The sequence below is a fragment of the Callionymus lyra genome, chromosome 7 (assembly GCF_982586985.1).
Source record: "Callionymus lyra chromosome 7, fCalLyr1.hap1.1, whole genome shotgun sequence".
Taxonomy (NCBI): Eukaryota; Metazoa; Chordata; class Actinopteri; order Syngnathiformes; family Callionymidae; genus Callionymus; species Callionymus lyra.
In genome coordinates, this window is record NC_141824.1 from 22,372,625 (window position 1) to 22,391,236 (window position 18,612).

General features: G+C 37.6%; 1 protein-coding gene across 4 annotated transcripts in view; it reads right to left on the minus strand.

Moving 5' to 3' along the window:
• Window positions 1-18,612, minus strand: part of stx1a (syntaxin 1A (brain)) — a 53,581-nt gene that overhangs the window by 23,455 nt on the left and 11,514 nt on the right. For all 4 annotated transcript variants that reach the window (XM_087795496.1, XM_087795497.1, XM_087795498.1 and 1 more), the window contains exons 2-3: window positions 10,564-10,641; window positions 908-1,007 (exon numbers count right to left, since the gene is read on the minus strand). In XM_087795496.1, the coding sequence (XP_087651622.1) occupies window positions 908-1,007; window positions 10,564-10,641 (178 nt within the window). The remainder of the gene's footprint in view (window positions 1-907; window positions 1,008-10,563; window positions 10,642-18,612) is intronic.

Genomic DNA, 18,612 nt, shown 5'->3' on the forward strand with positions numbered 1-18,612 from the left:
CTCTAAATGAATGCTAATAAGTTAGTAAAACAAACATATTTAAATAAACTCATAAAAATATTATTAATGAAATGAAATAAACTAAAATGAACAAAAACATATAAATAATATGAAATATGACAGCTAAACTCACAAAATGGAAATCATTTTTGGATGGAAATAAAAAAGGGGGAACTGATAAACAGACTACAGTAGTTTATCAAATATATAATGGACTCGCTACATGATTATTATGTTATAGTTATTGATATTATGTTATTATTGTTATCATAATTTATTTCAAAAATCTAATGAGTATGTATGTTTATTCTGTTGTGAGTTACTCAAATGTCCTTAATGTTGGAAATAAAAAAGGGATATCGTCAAATCGTCAATCAATCAAAGCAAGGACAGAAACGTGTTTTTCACTGACTTGAGTTTGTTATACTAGCTGGCCAACAATAGTTATGACACATATTTCATCAGACAAATTCAATACTGAACAAAATGTACAATATTGCTATTAAAAAGTATATTTTCTCTCCCCTAAAAAAACTTTTTTACCTCCACATTTTTATTTTATTTTGGAGGTGTTTCTGATTACCATCTGGATCCTCTGAACTTTTAAAGAATAGGTCATTCTCTGTTTTGTGGGCAAGTTCTGTTCATTGCCATGAACAATAATCAAAATGTCCAGAAAAAGCAAAAAATAAATGTTAACAAGAATAAAAGGTAAAACAATCACAATAGAGTATAGATGAGTAGATCTGTGGGTGTCTGCGCTCACTGAGTGCTTTTCTAGTGCTATGGAAGTGACAGACCCTCAATGCAATGAGTCTGTTTTGGAAATGTTATTCCTGCCCCTGTTCAAGATGGAGGAATGACTTGAGAAGAGCGCCACACTCGAGAAAAACTGGAAAAGACTTACTCTCGTCAGGGTTAGGTGATGCCAGGATGGCGCTGTGCTTCCTCTTCACCTCCTCAACCTTCTCCGCCAGAGTCTCGATGAAGCCCCGGATTTCTTCCACCTGCGGAGACACAACACATCTCCAAGCTTAAATTCAGAAGCGACAGAATGAGTCCAGAATACATGCATTTATATTTGTAATATTTGTCTTCTCTCCGGGAACATCGAGTGAAAGAGCCAGAGAGCCAAATCCATCAACTTCACATCCGTCTACAGCTGCTGTGAATAATTAACACTCACTGAACTGCTCACCTCCTTCAAATGAACTCAAATATTTGATCTGACGTTGAAGATTTAAACTCAGTCTGAAACATCTGTCCAGCACAGACAGAGAATTATCAGACCATATCGACCGTGGGAGGAAATATGAGTTGTGATGATGGGCTGGAGTCGTGCGTTGATCGCTTATTATTGACACATAAACCTATAGAATGAAAGACGGTTCGATATCTTTGAGTTCTTCATGTTGTCAACACTAGTGTTTTAGGGTCTCCAGGAGTGATTCCTTCATTATGTGCAGGTACTAATGTTTTTTACTATAAAAAGTGATTTTATTTTGAAAAAACCTGGCTGGAAAAGGAACTAGTCTCCATCTTAAGGCTCTTTGGCCTACTTTTTGCTGTATTTTTGTTCCTTCATAAAGTCTAAGTTTCTGTCAACAAACTGAGTCCCATTAAAAAAAGTGTTTTTATTAGATAAATACGGCAAAATTCTGAATGTGGGTTAGGGTTAACAAAAATAACAATGGGTCTTTTTTTCATTTCAATGTTATACCTTTGTAAATACAAATAAAGTTATGTAAAGCAAAACAGTTCAAGTTTAAAATGTTACTCATAATATTAAAAACTAAAATGAGTAAATACCAAATTAAAATAAGTATTTAAATCCAGTCAGCAAAACTTGCATAAGGTCGCTAATGGAATGTTTACTCTGAAGTGGCTAAATTAAAGAACGACAAAATTACAAATAAACTATATTACCTTGACACAAAAACACTCATTTGGGAAAAACATTATTAAAAAACATTGTATGAAAACTTTTTTAATCCAGGAGTTCTTGGGGCTCATGATTGCCGTTGTTCCAATCCAACCCACACAGTGAGCCCTCTCGGAAATCAAATTTTACGAGGTTGTTTCCTTTTGATTTGCAGTGTCTTTGTGTTCGTTTCTGTTATGAGTAGAAAGTGTCTTTGTTGTTGTGGTGCAGAGGATAGGTTGTTCAATAATTGAATTTGGTTAATTTCTGAATTGGTGTCTGTCGGAGTGGCGGACTCTCTGAAGTCCAACCGCCACTCATCTCAACATTGATCAGCTTCCAAATAACAGTCATCGTTCCCTGGGTGACCCCACAATACTCTACTTGACAAACCAGCCTTTCTAATATTTAAGGTCAACTAATGTATAAAACCAAACTCTCCTGACTCACTCACATGTTTCAAATGTTGAAGTCTTTCTCTTAAAGACTCAGTAAGTATCTCATCATGACCATGTTTTAAACGTAGTACTTTATAAAGTTCTACCCTGAAATTTTTAGCAAACAAGAGGTTACAAGAGGGGAGTCCATTATGACGTAATAATGGGCTGCACTCCTCCTGCAGCACCAAATTCCTTTATAAGCGTCCCTTGGACGTGGAGACTTCCTGGATTAATGACGATGCGTGACGAACAACCATGCTTTACCAATCACAGCAGAGTGGGTGTGGTTATGGTAAATGAGAATATTTCAGTGGGCGGGGCTTAAGTACATTTTCTAATGTCAATATTTTAATGAAAAGAGAGTTTTGTACAAACAGACATATGCTGATGAGTACAATAGAGGTCCAAGATAGATTTAAAACACACTTTAATTAAAACATTAGTTGCCCTTTAAAGGACTTCACCATGAATGTGCTGCAGATGTCCTCTCGTTTGCTTCTACTCAATTTTCGGCCCGACGAATCACTGTCAGGTAGATATCATTTCGTGAAGAAAATGAAACTGTGCCCGCTAGGCTCTTAAATCAGAGAATCACAGATGATCCGAAGAAAAGAGAAGACCTGTGACAGCCACGGCAGGAGAAAAAAAGAAATCGATCAAACGACGTCTCCCTATAAAATAAATTGACAGTTGATGTTGAGGAAACGGCTCTTCTGTCCTCATCCATCAGCATCAGGGTTCGACTGCTCGCTTGTTACCAGCTGTGCTGACTCTGGATGGAGCAGCACCTGCAGGAGCAGCAGGTGATACAGGAGCTATCAGTTTAATCTCTGTCCATCACCCCGCCTCCTACACCTGCTTGCATTATGTCTTCGTGGCAGAAAATTTACATTTTATAGGACGTCTGTACCCCCCCCCCCCCCCCACACACACAATTATCCTCCTCCAATTATCTATTTAATAAGCGCATGATTGACGTCTATATATTTGAGCAGCAATATAATTGTCTTCAGCGCCCCCCCCCCCAGTCCAAGCGCCTCAGATAAAAGCCCAAACAGGGCCGAGTGAGACTATCTGCAGGAAAAGGCAGAAACGTAAGTAAGTGAACAGAAGATGAAACCACTTAAGGTTGTCTCGGTCTAAGCCTGCGTGAGTCACGGTGCTGCTCAACCCTCCTGAGACGTCAGGCAGATTTTATTGGTGTGGGAGAAAACAATATCAAGAGACGCACGAGACAAACATGACATCGACTCTTCATGAACTTCACTTCACTGTGATGTTTGACAATATTCTGAGTTTTTTTAATTTTTTTAATCTGCTAATTAGAAGGTTCCCAGGCCACAGAGAGACCCTCTTGCCCCGGCTGGCTTCATGCTTGCATCATCAAAGGGATGAAGTTTGGGGGTGCGGAAATATTTGTTACACAACATCCTTTTGTGCGTCTGATAAAACCAGAAAACACAACCCAACAGTGGCGCAGTGCACCGGCGTCGACGCTAATCGCAGGATTGATGGATGAAAATTCAATATTTTGTGATAATAAAGGGCAAATGATAGTGTCTTTTTTTTCTTCTCCTCCCTGCTGTGGCACCTCAACCCTCCCCTTTCACTGCTGAGCTGAACCACGTATAGCAGTTAGCTAGCATGTCTACCACATGATCAGAGTTCCAAATGATTCTAAGGTTGCCTTTACAGTCCCTGAAACAATGCATAAATATTTATAACATTTATTTTTTCTTCAATTCTTGAGTTTGACACATATATAGGATCGAGTTAAGGAGTCATCAAGATAAAAGGCTTTATTAGAGAATATTAAAATATAATTACAATATAACATGATATAAAAGTATACAATTACTGTTCTGTTTTGTATTGTTTTGCTCGAGTGTCAAGAATAATTATTTTTAAATATTACATATTACTACTTTAATGTATGTTTCGTATTCTTCCTTGTAGAGATTTTTCACTCAAGCGACTTCAATGAAAACAGAAATGTCTTTTATCTTTCAAACCATAGCATTGGACAAGTATTAAATAATAAAAATGAACACAAAATGTGTTTTTCTAGTTAGTTAGCTAGTTTTGACGAGGTCCTTCATGAATGCTGACTTAATTTCTTCTCCATAAAAAACTTGGTTTTGCACACATTTTTAAATGTGTCACATATTTGAGAAATTGTAAACATTGCTAAATAAAAAAATATTTAAATAGTGAACATTCAAATCAATAAAAATAAAAGAACCAGGGGCCTTGTGTACTAAGGGGCTGTATGAACAAAAAACGAGCGGACATACTTTTCCACGCCAAAGTTCATATGTATCAATAATAAAAGAGTGTTAAAAAGTTCGGACTTCGTGGCACGTTTGAATATCAGCCACAATAGTCACATTAAGATGTTCACATCACATTTACATTAACAATTAATTGTGATCAAAAATTAACACACCAGTGTCGTAACACGAGTGGATATTCAATTATTCACAAACTTTTAAATATGTTCTCATTCACCAAACTGATGATCTGTATTTAATAAAACAACATAGATCATTTTATAACGAATATTTGTAATCCGCAATTTCACGCTTTTTCAAAAAATTGTAAAGGACTTGAGCTTGTGTCTATAATATAAAAAACAAAATGATCAGCGTCTGATGCTTCAAGTCTACGAGAGTCACAGACGTTCTTGTGAAACAACATCACGTCAGTTTGATCAAAGTGAAGCTGCAGAATGAAAGCAGCTAAAGTTTCACTCATGTGATCACATGATCGCCTTGAAAAACCCAGTTATATAAATACACCGTCACATGATTTGTTCACTTGTAATTTGTCAATTGTAATTTTTTTAATAAATGCTATATGAATTTGCGCGTGTTTTGCGCCACATTTTCACAAAATCATCACCACTCAGTGCTTTAAACTACTGATTTACAATTATATTCTTGTTAAACTCCATTTTAAGATGTTTCAAATAAGCCTCTGATTGTCTGTAAATAAAGTATTTGCGTTAATAACCCTGTACGTAAAATATAAGCTCGTCTGCACTCATTTAAGTATGTGATCCATGTCAGAAATGTTTAATTGAACGAATATAAACTGTTAATCCAGTTAAAATTCATGTTTTCATTAGTTTTTTTCTGATCGCAGGTTCTTCTAAATATGATTTAAATATGTAAATAAGGGCGATATGGGAATAAATTCATACACCTGAATATTTTTGTACGTGCATCATTTTCTGGATATGAGTGGACAACTTCTTCGTACCTGAGGCCTCAGGTCACATGGACAGTGAACACTATAGACGCATGTTGATGATCATAGTGAAGGACGATGACCCGTCGCGCTCGACTGTCCTTCCCTGAAAGCTTCATTAACATGCACAGTCGGGGTGAGAGGCTGATTACACTTTCTCTCCCTCCATCCCTTCTTCTCACCTTCCATCCATCACTGCCTGGCGTTATTACCCATCTACCCTCTCATCTCGGATCACTCTCATTTCGAAGATCTCGTCTCACACCTCCGCCTTTGTCTCCTCTGGCTGGTGACGGCCTGAACCTCTGGACGACATGTTTCGGCCTCTGTGATCGAAGCAGACAGAATGTCGGAGGCGACGGTCGAGCAGGGAAGAGGACGCGTCACCGATGCGGTTTGTCCGGAGGAAAATTGCACAATGGAGTGACTCACTACTATCAGAAAAAACATACATCAGTGAGTCATTTTGCATCCATTAATCTGAAAAATACAATTGTTTCTATCATCACCTTCATCTCATTCACTCCTTAAAGTCGAAACCAAAGTGTTCACAACAAGAGAAAAAACGTTCTGGTCTGAAAATAAATTCCGGTGAATAAAGTCGAGCAGAAATCGCCGACCTGTCGCGCTGTGACGTCGATAATGTTCTTCTCAAATAACAGTGATTGGACATTGTTGAGCAGCAGGAATGTTCCGGCAATTTTTCCAGCGAGAGGCTGAATCAAGAAACAAAGACCGGAAACTGCATCTCGCCCACGATCACACAACATATTTGCGATGGGTTTATAGAAGTGACTCGGGTTTGCCACATCGTAGTCTTGATAGTCTTTATATCGCCACATCTTTTTTTCAAAGAGAAAGATGAATGTAAAGGGATAGAATGATAGACACACAGAAAGGTAGAGCAACAGAGAGTCTGATAGGTATATATATAGAGAGAAATATCAATAGAGTAGAAGGATCACGGACAGAAAGACAGATTGTTGAAGTGCTAGTATGGCTGGTGATGAGTAAATATTAACATGTAGTTTCTATCGTCATGAATACAGACGGAAACACAGATAAAAATTCTGTGAACAAAACACCGGATCGATTCAGAATCTTTGCTTTACTCGCAGGTAAGACGTGACATTTCAGTCTGGTATGAACTCATGCTGAATGAAGGAATCTAAATGCTAATGTCGGGGGGAGGAGGGGGTGACTGTGGAGGTAGTTAAACAGATGAGAGGCGGGACGTTGCTTGTAGCAGCATGAACACATGAAGGTGAAACGAGCGTCTCCTCCTCGCCAGCGACATGTATTTGGCTTCGAACCTGCGAGGTGTTGCAGCAGAACACGGCAGCGAGTGAAACATGGAGCCACAGAAGACATGTAGTCATTAATATTACAGTTTCCACATGTTTGGTCCTCTGCCTCGTCCATCCTGTTCTCTTCCTGTTTAAATCTCCTGCTGTGATATCTAGAAATATATATAGAAATCCCCTTTGAATTTACTAAATAAATCATACAGTACATATAACCAATAACATCTTTTATTTAGAATTATTATTATAAAATGCAATAAAGAAATCTTTGTATACAACAACTTTACAGCAATTTAATTTAATTTGAATTGCCAATATATGGCCAAGTGGCCACAAGCAACCCTCAAGGTTTAAAGTTGAAATAATAACAATACAGACAGGAAGTACTCTGGGTAACTATGCGAGCACTTCCAGAGCACTTCCATTCTACTGAGTACACTGGAAGAGCTCTTGATATTTACCTGGAGTACTTCCTGTCTGTTCCTTGCTTCTCATTATTTAAATATCTACTGAAAACTAACTTAAAATATAAACTTGTTTAATATTTTCCAGAACGATTCCTGATGTCGAGGCTTCAATACGAGATGGACGTTACAGTCGAGCATCATGGAGGTATTTGGATGTTTTTAAGCGATTTTTTTTGGAGGAAGATGAAGACGAAGACAGATGAGCTCCAGTCGCTACATTAAAATGAACAAACATTTTTGCCTATAACTCTGATACGGAACATTACTCTGAAAATAATCCCAACCCTTGGTCGACATGAGTAGAGTGAGTAGAAAATGAAGTTTGAATTTTGGCCGAACCATAACTTTAAGCTATCAAAGATAATCAATGAGGATGATCATGCAAAAAATGTATCTGATAGCTCACTGACAATTTTATTTAGTATCTACTGTATTTTATTATTATTTATTGCTAGTACAACTTTAAATATAGCTTTAACTTCTAAAACTACTCTATGATACTATTCCCCCCTTCTTTCCATTGCCCTACATTTTGAGGAACAAGATATATTCACATAAAGTGAAAAATAAGTTGAAAATGTTTCTCTAAAATATATATTTTTTATTTTTATAATAAGATAATTACACTTTTGTATTAGGTCTTTTTGTCCTAATGATTACGTTGCTAGGTTTTCTATTCTTTAAAAAATAATAATTCTGCACCTTTGTGTCAGTGTGAAAGTATAATGTGGCCCTTGAGGAGATTTAATTTCCAACCTCTCTGACACTCATTACCAGAATAGCAGCAGTTCTTACATAAGCAGCAGCAACTAGACTAAAAAAATCATAAAGGAAAAATCCACGCCGAGTATTGTTTTACTTTTTAGTTTCATTGTCTCTCTTGAATATATCAATTCAGTTTAGTTTAGGGGCCTCACCAACTGTTTACTTATACTTATAAATATCAGTTTTATTTTGTAGAAAAGAAAATGTTCCTGCATGAATTTTGTGGTTTTAAAAAGTAACATTTTGGAAGCGGTCACAAAAATAAGCATAGATCCAGATACGAGAAAACAAGGAGCCTCTTCTTTTGTAAAGCAGTCTTCCCGTCTGTTGACTGACTTGGTTTCCATTGAAGTATTAAACAACCGCACGGGTCTTTGATAGCAGCACCTGTAGAGCAGACACAGGTGACTCCTCCTCTGGTTTCCCCCTCCACGCTCTTATCAAAGTGGTTATCGTCACATCTTCTCACGGCTCACAAACGCTGGTTCGCTGGCATCGCACCTCACAAGACCCACTTCTGTGGCCACATTTGCAATGGTGATTTTTTTTCTTTCTTTCTCTCTTTACTTCAAAGTTTCAGCCTCTGCTCACAGATTTTCACTCGCAGGTGGGTGAAATGAAACATGCATGTCACGGACGCATGTGGGGTTTCAATTAACGCAGTAGTGGGTCAGCTCGATGTTATTTAGAGGACCATTATATACAATTATGGGATTGATTTTAGTTATTTTTATATTTGTTTTATTCTATTGTCCTCTTGGCGGATTTAAAAAATATTAACGAAGAAAGTGTTTCTTGTAGAATAACCCATCAACATAATGCTAATAAATAATATATATCATATACATATACATATACATATACATACATATATATACATATATATATATAATAAAAAATAAATGAAAAGTATATTACCTTAAATGTAAGTATGTACGTTTTTTTTAATTTACTGAACTATATTAAGCTGTTTTTGGGGATTAAAAAAATAATAACTATACTACAGTATGTTGTCTTCGCCAAAAACTGTAAACGATTCCCAGTTGAAAAGGTAACATGAATCATGATTAAGAAGGAAAACAGAACAATTTTAACACAGAACTTATGCTTTCAAATGTATTATTTATTTACAATTTTATTTAGATTGTCTGTCAATTAAAAATGCTTTAAAATGAATGAAATCTAAATTAAATTAACTAATTATCTGGCAAACAAGAGGAAAAAAAAGGAAAGCAACTGGAAACAACTCAACAAAATAAAATGTACTTTTGGGGATTTGTTACAATAAAAGGCACAAAGATGGGTGAGTCCTGAAAAATACAAAAGGGAAGTGTATAACTACACGTTAAAAGTCAAGGGCAGGAGTTTTTTCTCTTAACTGTGTTGCTTAAAGCCCCTTAACACCTCAATTAAAGTCAAATAATGAAATGGTATAACAAAAAAACATACACTACAACTACCTCACTGTCCAAGCAGCTTGTTCAAAGATAATTACATGTTCATATGCGCATCAAAACCTATGAAAAGGGTTCAAATTGTAATTATGTCAACTTGATATAAACGTGTAAAAATGTATCTGCACGTGACAGTTAATGCAACAGGGAATCCATGACGTGACTCAGATCTAGTCTCCTTCAGACATGGAGGACGTGCACAGATACACATTAGAAAGACATTAGGGATGTAAACTTACTCACAGAGAACGAGGCTAGAGCGTAAAGAGCAGTTGAGCTCCAGATGCCTGATGACTCACAACAGGCCTCCGGTCCTCTTGGGAGGCGATAACAACGGGTGCCACTCTAAAATACCTCTTTACCATTCTGTCCCTCCAGCGTACCAGCACAAGAAAACACACTTAAACATATTCATGGAAGCATCAAGACTTGGAGAAAACATCTCTGCTATTCTTTAATTATGCATCATTTGGTTACTGGTCCAGATTAATTGAGGTCATTCAATCAATCAAATTTCACTTAAAATGGGTGGCAGCAAAAAAAAAGTCAAATTAGGATTATAAGGTTTTGACTGCTGAATGAAATATAATTGAGCGATGAAATATTAAATATATTATATATTTATTCTATTCATAAATATATTGCACTATTTTGAACTTATTTATATTTATACTTTTATATACATTAATTATTATATTCAAGATTTAAAACGTTATTTATTCTGTTTAAAATATATTGCACTTTTTTTTTACTTATTAACATTTATATTTATACTTCTTTATTTATACATTCCCTCTGCTGTGTTTTTTAACGGTTGCCAAGCAACGGAATTTTGTTGCCAGTTTCACTGCTGTGTTTTCTGTGCAATGATAATTAAAGAAAGTCTAAAGTTTAAAGTTTTCATTTCTTCATATTAATTGAACAAACTCAGTTTGTGCAAGAACATATGAGGATTGATCAAACCTGCTCGAAGAACTCGTCCATGAATCCTTTGTCCATCCCCACGGCGACTTCCTCCTCCTCCTCCGCCGTCCCTTTCCCCTGCAAACAGGAAGTGAGGTCAGCGGCGGCACGTACGGGTGCACGAGCGACGATGTCAGAATGAAGGAGTCAAGGTTAACTGGAGCGCCGATCACACGACGCCACACTTCAGACGCGCACTTTAGCACTCGTGTAATTATGAGCACAGGTCCACTGATTATCCCTGATCATTGAATTAACATCGAGTCAGACACGAGGTCTCCTGTTAGCCACAGTTCACGGCGAGGCCTCAGTTCATAAATACTAATCACTTGCTATTACGCTTGTTAAATAAGTGTTGTCCTGTCAGCAACGCAACATTTTTCCTTAAAACAACAGATTATTCATACAGACATGAACTACAAGTTGTATACAAGTACTATAAGAAGCTTATGTAATCATAGTTTCTTGTATTTTTAGCCTTTTGTCATATTTTTGTGGCTTTTGTCCGATTCGCACGGAAAAGTATTACCTGGGGACCTCTAGTAATTTGTAATAATTGCGGAGAATGTCTGAGTTTTAATCCCGTGCGAATGTGCCATGTGCTGTGATTTGTAATGTAATAATTCCGCCGCAAATTACCGACTGTAATTCACCAAACACAGACGTCGGGTGATAATACTAGTCCCGTGTGAATCCGAATGTCTGTGTTTGTAATATATATTACATATACATGCCACTGTAACGGACTTCTAGGCACTCGCCATTGTGTTAATATTTACTTCCGCTGTTTTATTTTGAAGAGGTTGAAAAGGAAGTAGATCGAGTTCGTAGTTGTTCGAGGTGTGTTCCACATGACGAAAGTAAAGAAGACATGCGCGCTGCACAGCTACAAACTAAGTTCCAGCCTCGCTGTTTCCCACACGAATAGACTCAGTTACACTACTGTAACAGACTGTGTCCCTTCTGTAAGAATAATGTTGGGGCACATTTATATGCAGGGCAGCGCTCTCACTGTTGAGCTTCTGCACAAGTTGAGAAACGAAAGAAAATAAACGGTTGTCCACTTTATCTTCTCTACACAAAGAACGCTTTGTTACACTAACTTTCTCTTTCAGTTGCGCTCCTTTTTAGATCTGTATCTCTAGGTAATATCAGTGAAAATGACTATTTTACAGACATTGCTTATCCCGTGTGAATGCACTTAAAATATTGCAGAGGAGGGGGGGTCATTTACAAAACACAGAGGTCCGCAGGTAATACTTATCCCATGGGCTTTTCTTTGCATATTTTTTATACATTTCCATTGCTCCATGTATCCAAGGTCACAGGCAAGCTGGTCTGAAAGGTCAAGATGTCTCTCGCAACAAAAACCTACTCCAGGTCTTCAGGAGGAATACTGAGGTGTTTCCATGACATGTTAATGGCAGAAAACATTGAATGCTCTTAAGCCTTTTTGTTGTCTCTGGGGATACAGTTATAGTGGTTTAGTCGATCACAAGTATTATTGTTTATATTATAAGTTTATATTTGTACACACACTAGTACAGCAGATCTTCCCACTATTGCTAAAAGACAGATCTCTGGACCTTGTGATACTACTGCTCTATAATGGATGAGTTGAGAGAATAGAATTCGATGGTACACCATTCGATGATATGCTCACATTGCTGATTTTAACCTTAATGTAAACAGAGAAAAAAGGAAAAAGTGAATTAAATCACTAAAAGAAAGTAAACCTCTTGCATCAAGAACATCCTTGAGCACATGGACTTTCTTAAACTTCCACTGACTGGATGATGATGGTTTGTTATTGAAAAAAGTGAGAAATAGTTGAATGTTTTTGAGTAGTTGTGGCATGTTATGATTTTACGTCCATATTTAAGAGCTGTATGTAAGGCAGTACATTTGATACATAGGGACCACATTTTTCCACTATTAGCTTTATGCTACTACTGATACTGCTAGAACTCAGGATGTAAGACCAGGGATAGATTTTAAAATCGGGTAATGAAGACTTCCTTGTGAGTTCTCTCGCTGCAAAGTTGTTAATTTTAGCCTTGGTCTCTTTTTTCCCCAAAATAAATCTAGTTATCCAAACATTTAATTTTAGACATTAATTGTAGCTAGTTGTATCATGGATGAAAGAAAGCGTATCCGTGGAAGCATGTCCTTTTTTATTATGGATATATGTTCCTTGCACTATCACTATTACTATCAATTTTATTATATATATGCTTTGGAATTTATGTTTTACTACAGGAATATATGATGGTAATGAGATGCATGATGCATGACTTTGTCTAATTCATTTTGTATCCAGATATTGAACTAAAAGTGTGAACTACCGATAGAAGGTGTGATACCTGCTGTGTGTGAGGTAAGGAAAGACTAATGTTAATTATAAATCATTAATTCTCAATCAATTAATCAGGATACATTTAGGAAAACGCTCAGTTTTTGTGAAGCTTTTGGTCTCCGAGAGAGAGCCCACTCTCATTAAACAAACATCTCTCTTAAAGCATTAGCTCCAATAAATATTTAAGTGCCGACTGGAGGGATTTTAGGAGATCGTTTCTATACCACTCTTGTGCGGACCGTCAGCCGCTGCTATCTTAGGACATGATATCAGAGTCAGTGGAGCAGGAGTAAAGTGGAAGTCACGTGAGGATGAGGAACTAGCAGGAGAGAGTCTGTCCGACAGTTAAACACGCACACGACATAACATGGATAATAATCATGTTGTTATAATGCATAATATTAATAAAAGTTTAAAACTTTTATAAACTAACATTTTGGCCTAATCAGCTATGTTAATATTCAATGTTTTTATTGATTTAAAGGTCAACTAATGTAAAAAAAATGTTTCAAATGTTGAAGTCTTCCTCTCCAAGATGCGGTAAATCTCTCATCATGACCATGTTTTGAACTTATTACTTTATAAAGTTCTTCACCGTCTCAGCGAACAAGAGGTTACAAGAGTGGAGTCCATTATGATGTAATAATGGGCTTCACTCCTCCTTCAGCGAAAGAGCAAAGAGCGCCCCTCTAATGTTTATATCTTTATTATAAGATAGTTTTGTTCAAACAGACACATACTGATGGTACAATAGAGTCCAACATCTATTTAAGTCACACTTAAATCAAAACATTATTGACCTTTAACTGTTTAATTTAGTAATCCACAAAAAGAAGCTACAGCTTTTATTTTTTGAGTATGGACTCACATATGGACAGGGTGTTCAGATATGAGTCCAAGGTTTAGGTTTAGCTTTAGCTGTAAACATTCCGGTAGTATAGCCCGGCACATGCAAAAATGGCGGGAAAATTGCTAGGCCTGCTGCTAGACCAACATACTACACAGACAGGAAGTACTCTGAGTAAATATCGCGAGTGCTTCCATATTTTCCAGAGTACTTCCTGTCTGTGGCCAAGACAGCAACCTCTGCTAAAGGCTAAAAATATAGCCTTGTTTAAGTTTTCCAGGATCTACTCCTCATGTCGAGGCTTCAATTCAAGATGGACGTTACAGACGAGCCCCAGGGAGGTAATTTGGATGTTTTTAAGTGTCTTCTTGGACCAAGATGAAGTCCGGTCGACATGAGGGTGAGTAGAAAATGAGTGAAGTTTGAATTCTGGGTGAATAATCACATTAAAGCACAGATGCAGTGATGAGTTCACTGGGAGGGAGCGTGACTTCTGTGTTCGACCTGTGAGATTGTAAATGTTAATATGTTTAATAGTTTCTTTATGTCATTTTACCACGTTTTAAAATAGAAAATCCAGTAACATTTTGTCCTTTTTTCTATTTAAAGTGTAATTACAAAACTACTAATAATGTTGAATAACATTGTAAATATAATTTACCTAGAAGCACATTTTTAACAATCCTCGAGACACAAAATCAAAAATAAACGTAGACGCCGTACATAGAATTGTGGTCAATAGAGTTTGATTCTGTATCTTACGGCAGCTTCCTGTGGGTAAGTGGAGGTTAAGTTACAGGAAGTCAACATTAAAGATCCTCCAGCTGGTTAAGCACACGCCCATGTCTGGAGATATTTATGTGTTACCTTAGACCAAGTGTGTATTTTCCGCGGGTGTGAAGCGACGAGCACAATGAGGGGTATGGAAGTATAAAAAGCAGCTCGCGCCACAGAGATGTCTGAGGGGACACGCTTTAGCTCTGGCAGCAAACAAAGTGAGAACGAAGAGCTGCTGCTTTCACACTGGCATGACAAGAACCCACTCATGCTACCTTCAATAAGATCCTAATAAACGGCTGCATATCTGTAAGAGCCTCGTTTTCACAGGCTTTTCTTTCTCACCACTGCACATTGTTATAACAAAAATAACGACGCTGAAATGGCATCTGGGTAACAGTGGGACCATTAGAGAGAAGAGAAGAAGCAGCAGGAGGAATGAAGAGGAGGAGGAAGAGACTCAGAATGCTCTCCCAGAAGGACAGAGCACCAGTCATGTGTGTTCTTCCTCCACAGAGAGATTTCCTGCAGTGAAAAAGTGCCTTTGGTCTTGGTTTCACTTTGAGCAGCGAGTGAGTGAGAGGGACCCCGGCAGAGACCCTCAACTCTTCTGGCTCTCCGTGATCTCCAGATCCCGCTGAGCCACAGGGAGGACATCAATGCTCTTGACTCAGCCTCTGGACCCGCACCGGTCGGTGTACAGAGTGAGACCCGAACTCACGGACCATGTCGTGAACAGAGACACACACACACACACACTGCATCGTCTCCATTAAGGTCGTAAACCCTTTCAATGATTCACTGTCCCCACAGAAGTGGCCCCATTATGTTGCTTATTAGATTAGAGACTTGCTCGTGGTAGCAGATCGGCAGGAGGTCACTTCAGGAAGGGACCGTACATCAGCTACACACACAGACTCACACCCATGTATGCTACACAACACTGTCACTCTCATATTTTATGGTAATGATTAGACTGAGCAAGAGGAAATGTCCTCGCAGTGAGTCAAAAACTAACACAATTATTAGAAAAAATGGAGTTAACACTTTCCATTATGGTGTTATTATACAATGAAAGCGGATGTTTTAGTGAAATATTTTAACATGATACGATAGATTAATTCAAGCTTTCAGGCGAGAGCAAAATCATCAATTGATTAGCAAACAGCTTTACTATCAGGCTACTTGTGTACTCGCACACTCACGTCTATAGACAACTTTGAGTCATGAAATAAAGGTAGGAAAGACAAGCTGCATTTTAAATTACAATTCCCTTCCTTCTAACTCTCCCCTGAAGCCCTGCCTCCAGAGTTTGAATCCTTATTTCTCACATCATAAACTGTGAATATGATTATGGTTTTCATGGGTTTATCAGTGTATCAACAGTCTGTAGAATAAATAATTTAAAAGTTTGATGAAAATACTTATGTACCAAGAACATAACCAAAATAAATCATCATTATTTAATATATAATTTAAAAAAACTAGATTGTCTTTTGTTAAACGATTTCCAATAGATATATCAATAATAACTGTATTTTGCATTACAATAGAGTGGGCGTGGTTACAGTAAACAAGATTTAATCTCCAGAAAAACAGTGTTTTCAGTGGGCGGGGCTTAAGATATTTTTTTAATGTAGATATTTAAATTAAACGATAACTTTGTACAAACAGACACATACAATTTACAAGACACTTAAACACATCAGTTGCCCTTTAAGTAACCGTGGTCGAATAAATGAAAAATATAGATTATAGACAGTCTTTAAATTTTGGTGCTGCCACCTAGTGGTGACGGATACACCCACTGGGGACCATTTGAGAGAGAGAGGCACGAGCACAGCGCCAGAGATAAACAGACATCGTGTGAGTGGGCTGATGCCAGCAATAGGATAAAAAAAAGTGGAGGAGAAAACAGGGCAGCACAACAATTACGGAAAGCTGTGAAAGTGTAATAGCATGAGCAACTGGCAGAGACGCCGCATTAAAACGAGCACCCTTAACTAGCAGGTTAAATTCAGACACGAGGGTTCTTAATAAAGGAGAAATGCAGGGAGGTGAGAATCCAGTCGCCAATTTACTGTTCTTCAGGGTTTTGAGAATATTAAAGCAAAATTGTTGCCTGAGAGTTTCAGAGCTAACAGGTTCCTGTCGTCTCATTAGAATGGATGCTGATCTCTTCGTGGCAGAGAGGAACATGAAGAGTGATCGTACGTTTATTACGCAACATCCATAACACACACACATGTTTAATTACATTTATTAATGTCGCAGCAGAGGTAAAAGCAATCTTATTTAAAGATAATAAAGGTGAGGAAACAAATCTAAACTTCAGATTAATTTTACAAAAGAATAATGACTTTCAAATACAGTAAATATCATCATGTGACTGAAATATATATAAATAAGGTCGAAAAGACACTTGTGACATAAATGAGACACCGACAGGAAGGAGTAAAAAAACGTGGAGTATAATTGAATGGATGATTTAAACCAGTGGCCCCCGACCTTTTTTACCCCACGGGCCGATTGCGAAGTCTGACTGGTCTTCTGAGCCACCAGAGTGAGACCAAAGACGTGGTTTGAGTCTCAGCTCTGATAGTGTTCAGGCTTCAGTAATGCTGTCGCCAGCTGTAGCCGCTGCAGTCAGACTTAAGAGAACTGTTACTGAGACATGTCTCTAGTTCAGTGTTTTCCAACCTTTTTTCGAGCCAAGGCACACTTGTATCTTGAAAAAAATCATGAGGCACACCACCACCCAGAAAAAAAAGGTAAGTTAGTAAGTAAGCAATTTATATTTATAGAGCGCTTTTCCAGACCAGGGTCACAAAGCGCTAAAACAATCAAAACAATACTCAATAAAATATATACTTAAAAGATCACGATAACACTGAGAACAACACAAGAGTTCCAGAAAATCATTGAAAAGTCTGCACAAATAAGAATGTCTTAAGATGTTTCTTGAAGGAGTCAGTAGATCCATCAAGCGTAAAGAGAGAGGAAGATCGGTCACTATGTAGATCTCTTTTTACGACTGCACATCAACCAATCGGTTTAACAACAGTAAAACTGTAAATCAGAAACTTAAATCACTGCATAGTGTTGATGATGATGATGATGATGATGATGATGATGATGATGATAAAGATTGTCCGATGTCTCTGTGCTTCATAAAAATATGAGGCTCATCTGCGCAGCACATGTGCGTTTTATTGTTATATTTAAAAAATAAAAGTTTTTTTTTTTTAACAAATCATGTCATCATTTTATGATGGGGATGAAGAAGAGATCGCAGGGAGGATGGACCAGGTGAAAACAGAGAGAGAAAGATCTGTGATTAATTAATCCATTCATCTTTTTGAAAAATACTTTTTTGACAAGGTAAACTGTGCTGAAAACTTGTGCAAAAAAGTTACTCAGTCTTGATGGTTGTCAACAGATGACAATTAGAGGATCTCGAAGCTAACAACTTTATTTCTTCTATTAAGCATTTTCGACCTTGATATTTAGCAATAGTGATTGGAAACTTTCAGCTGTTTTTTACTGAATATAACATTTTTCTTGAAAAAAAAAAGATTGTTTGCTGTGTTTAACACTAAAGAAAATTCAGTCTCAGATTAGCTAGCATATCGCTAACAAGCTACCTTACATGATACCAGACCAATAGGTCTGGTTCGCCAAGTGGGCTGATTTGCACACTCACACAGAGATACACACACACACACACACACACATACAACCACACTAATAAAAATAGACCGTCCCACAAGATATCTCCCACCTACACGAAAAGATCTTTGACGTAGGAGTCCAAACAGGCCGCGGAGAAACGTTTAAGGGTCAATTTATGCTTCTCCAAATCCTCCTGTGGAATCAGAGCAAACGCTCCACCAACATGGATTCCGTGCGCCGTCAAGGAGGAAGATAAGTTGGTGGCACACATGCAGCCCACACATCAACAAACTGAATGACAGGCTGATCCATGCTGGATAATTACACAACCAGCGCTGGTGTGGGGACAGCGAGGGACGCGCAACACGACAGACGCACTAGATTCACCAAACACCAC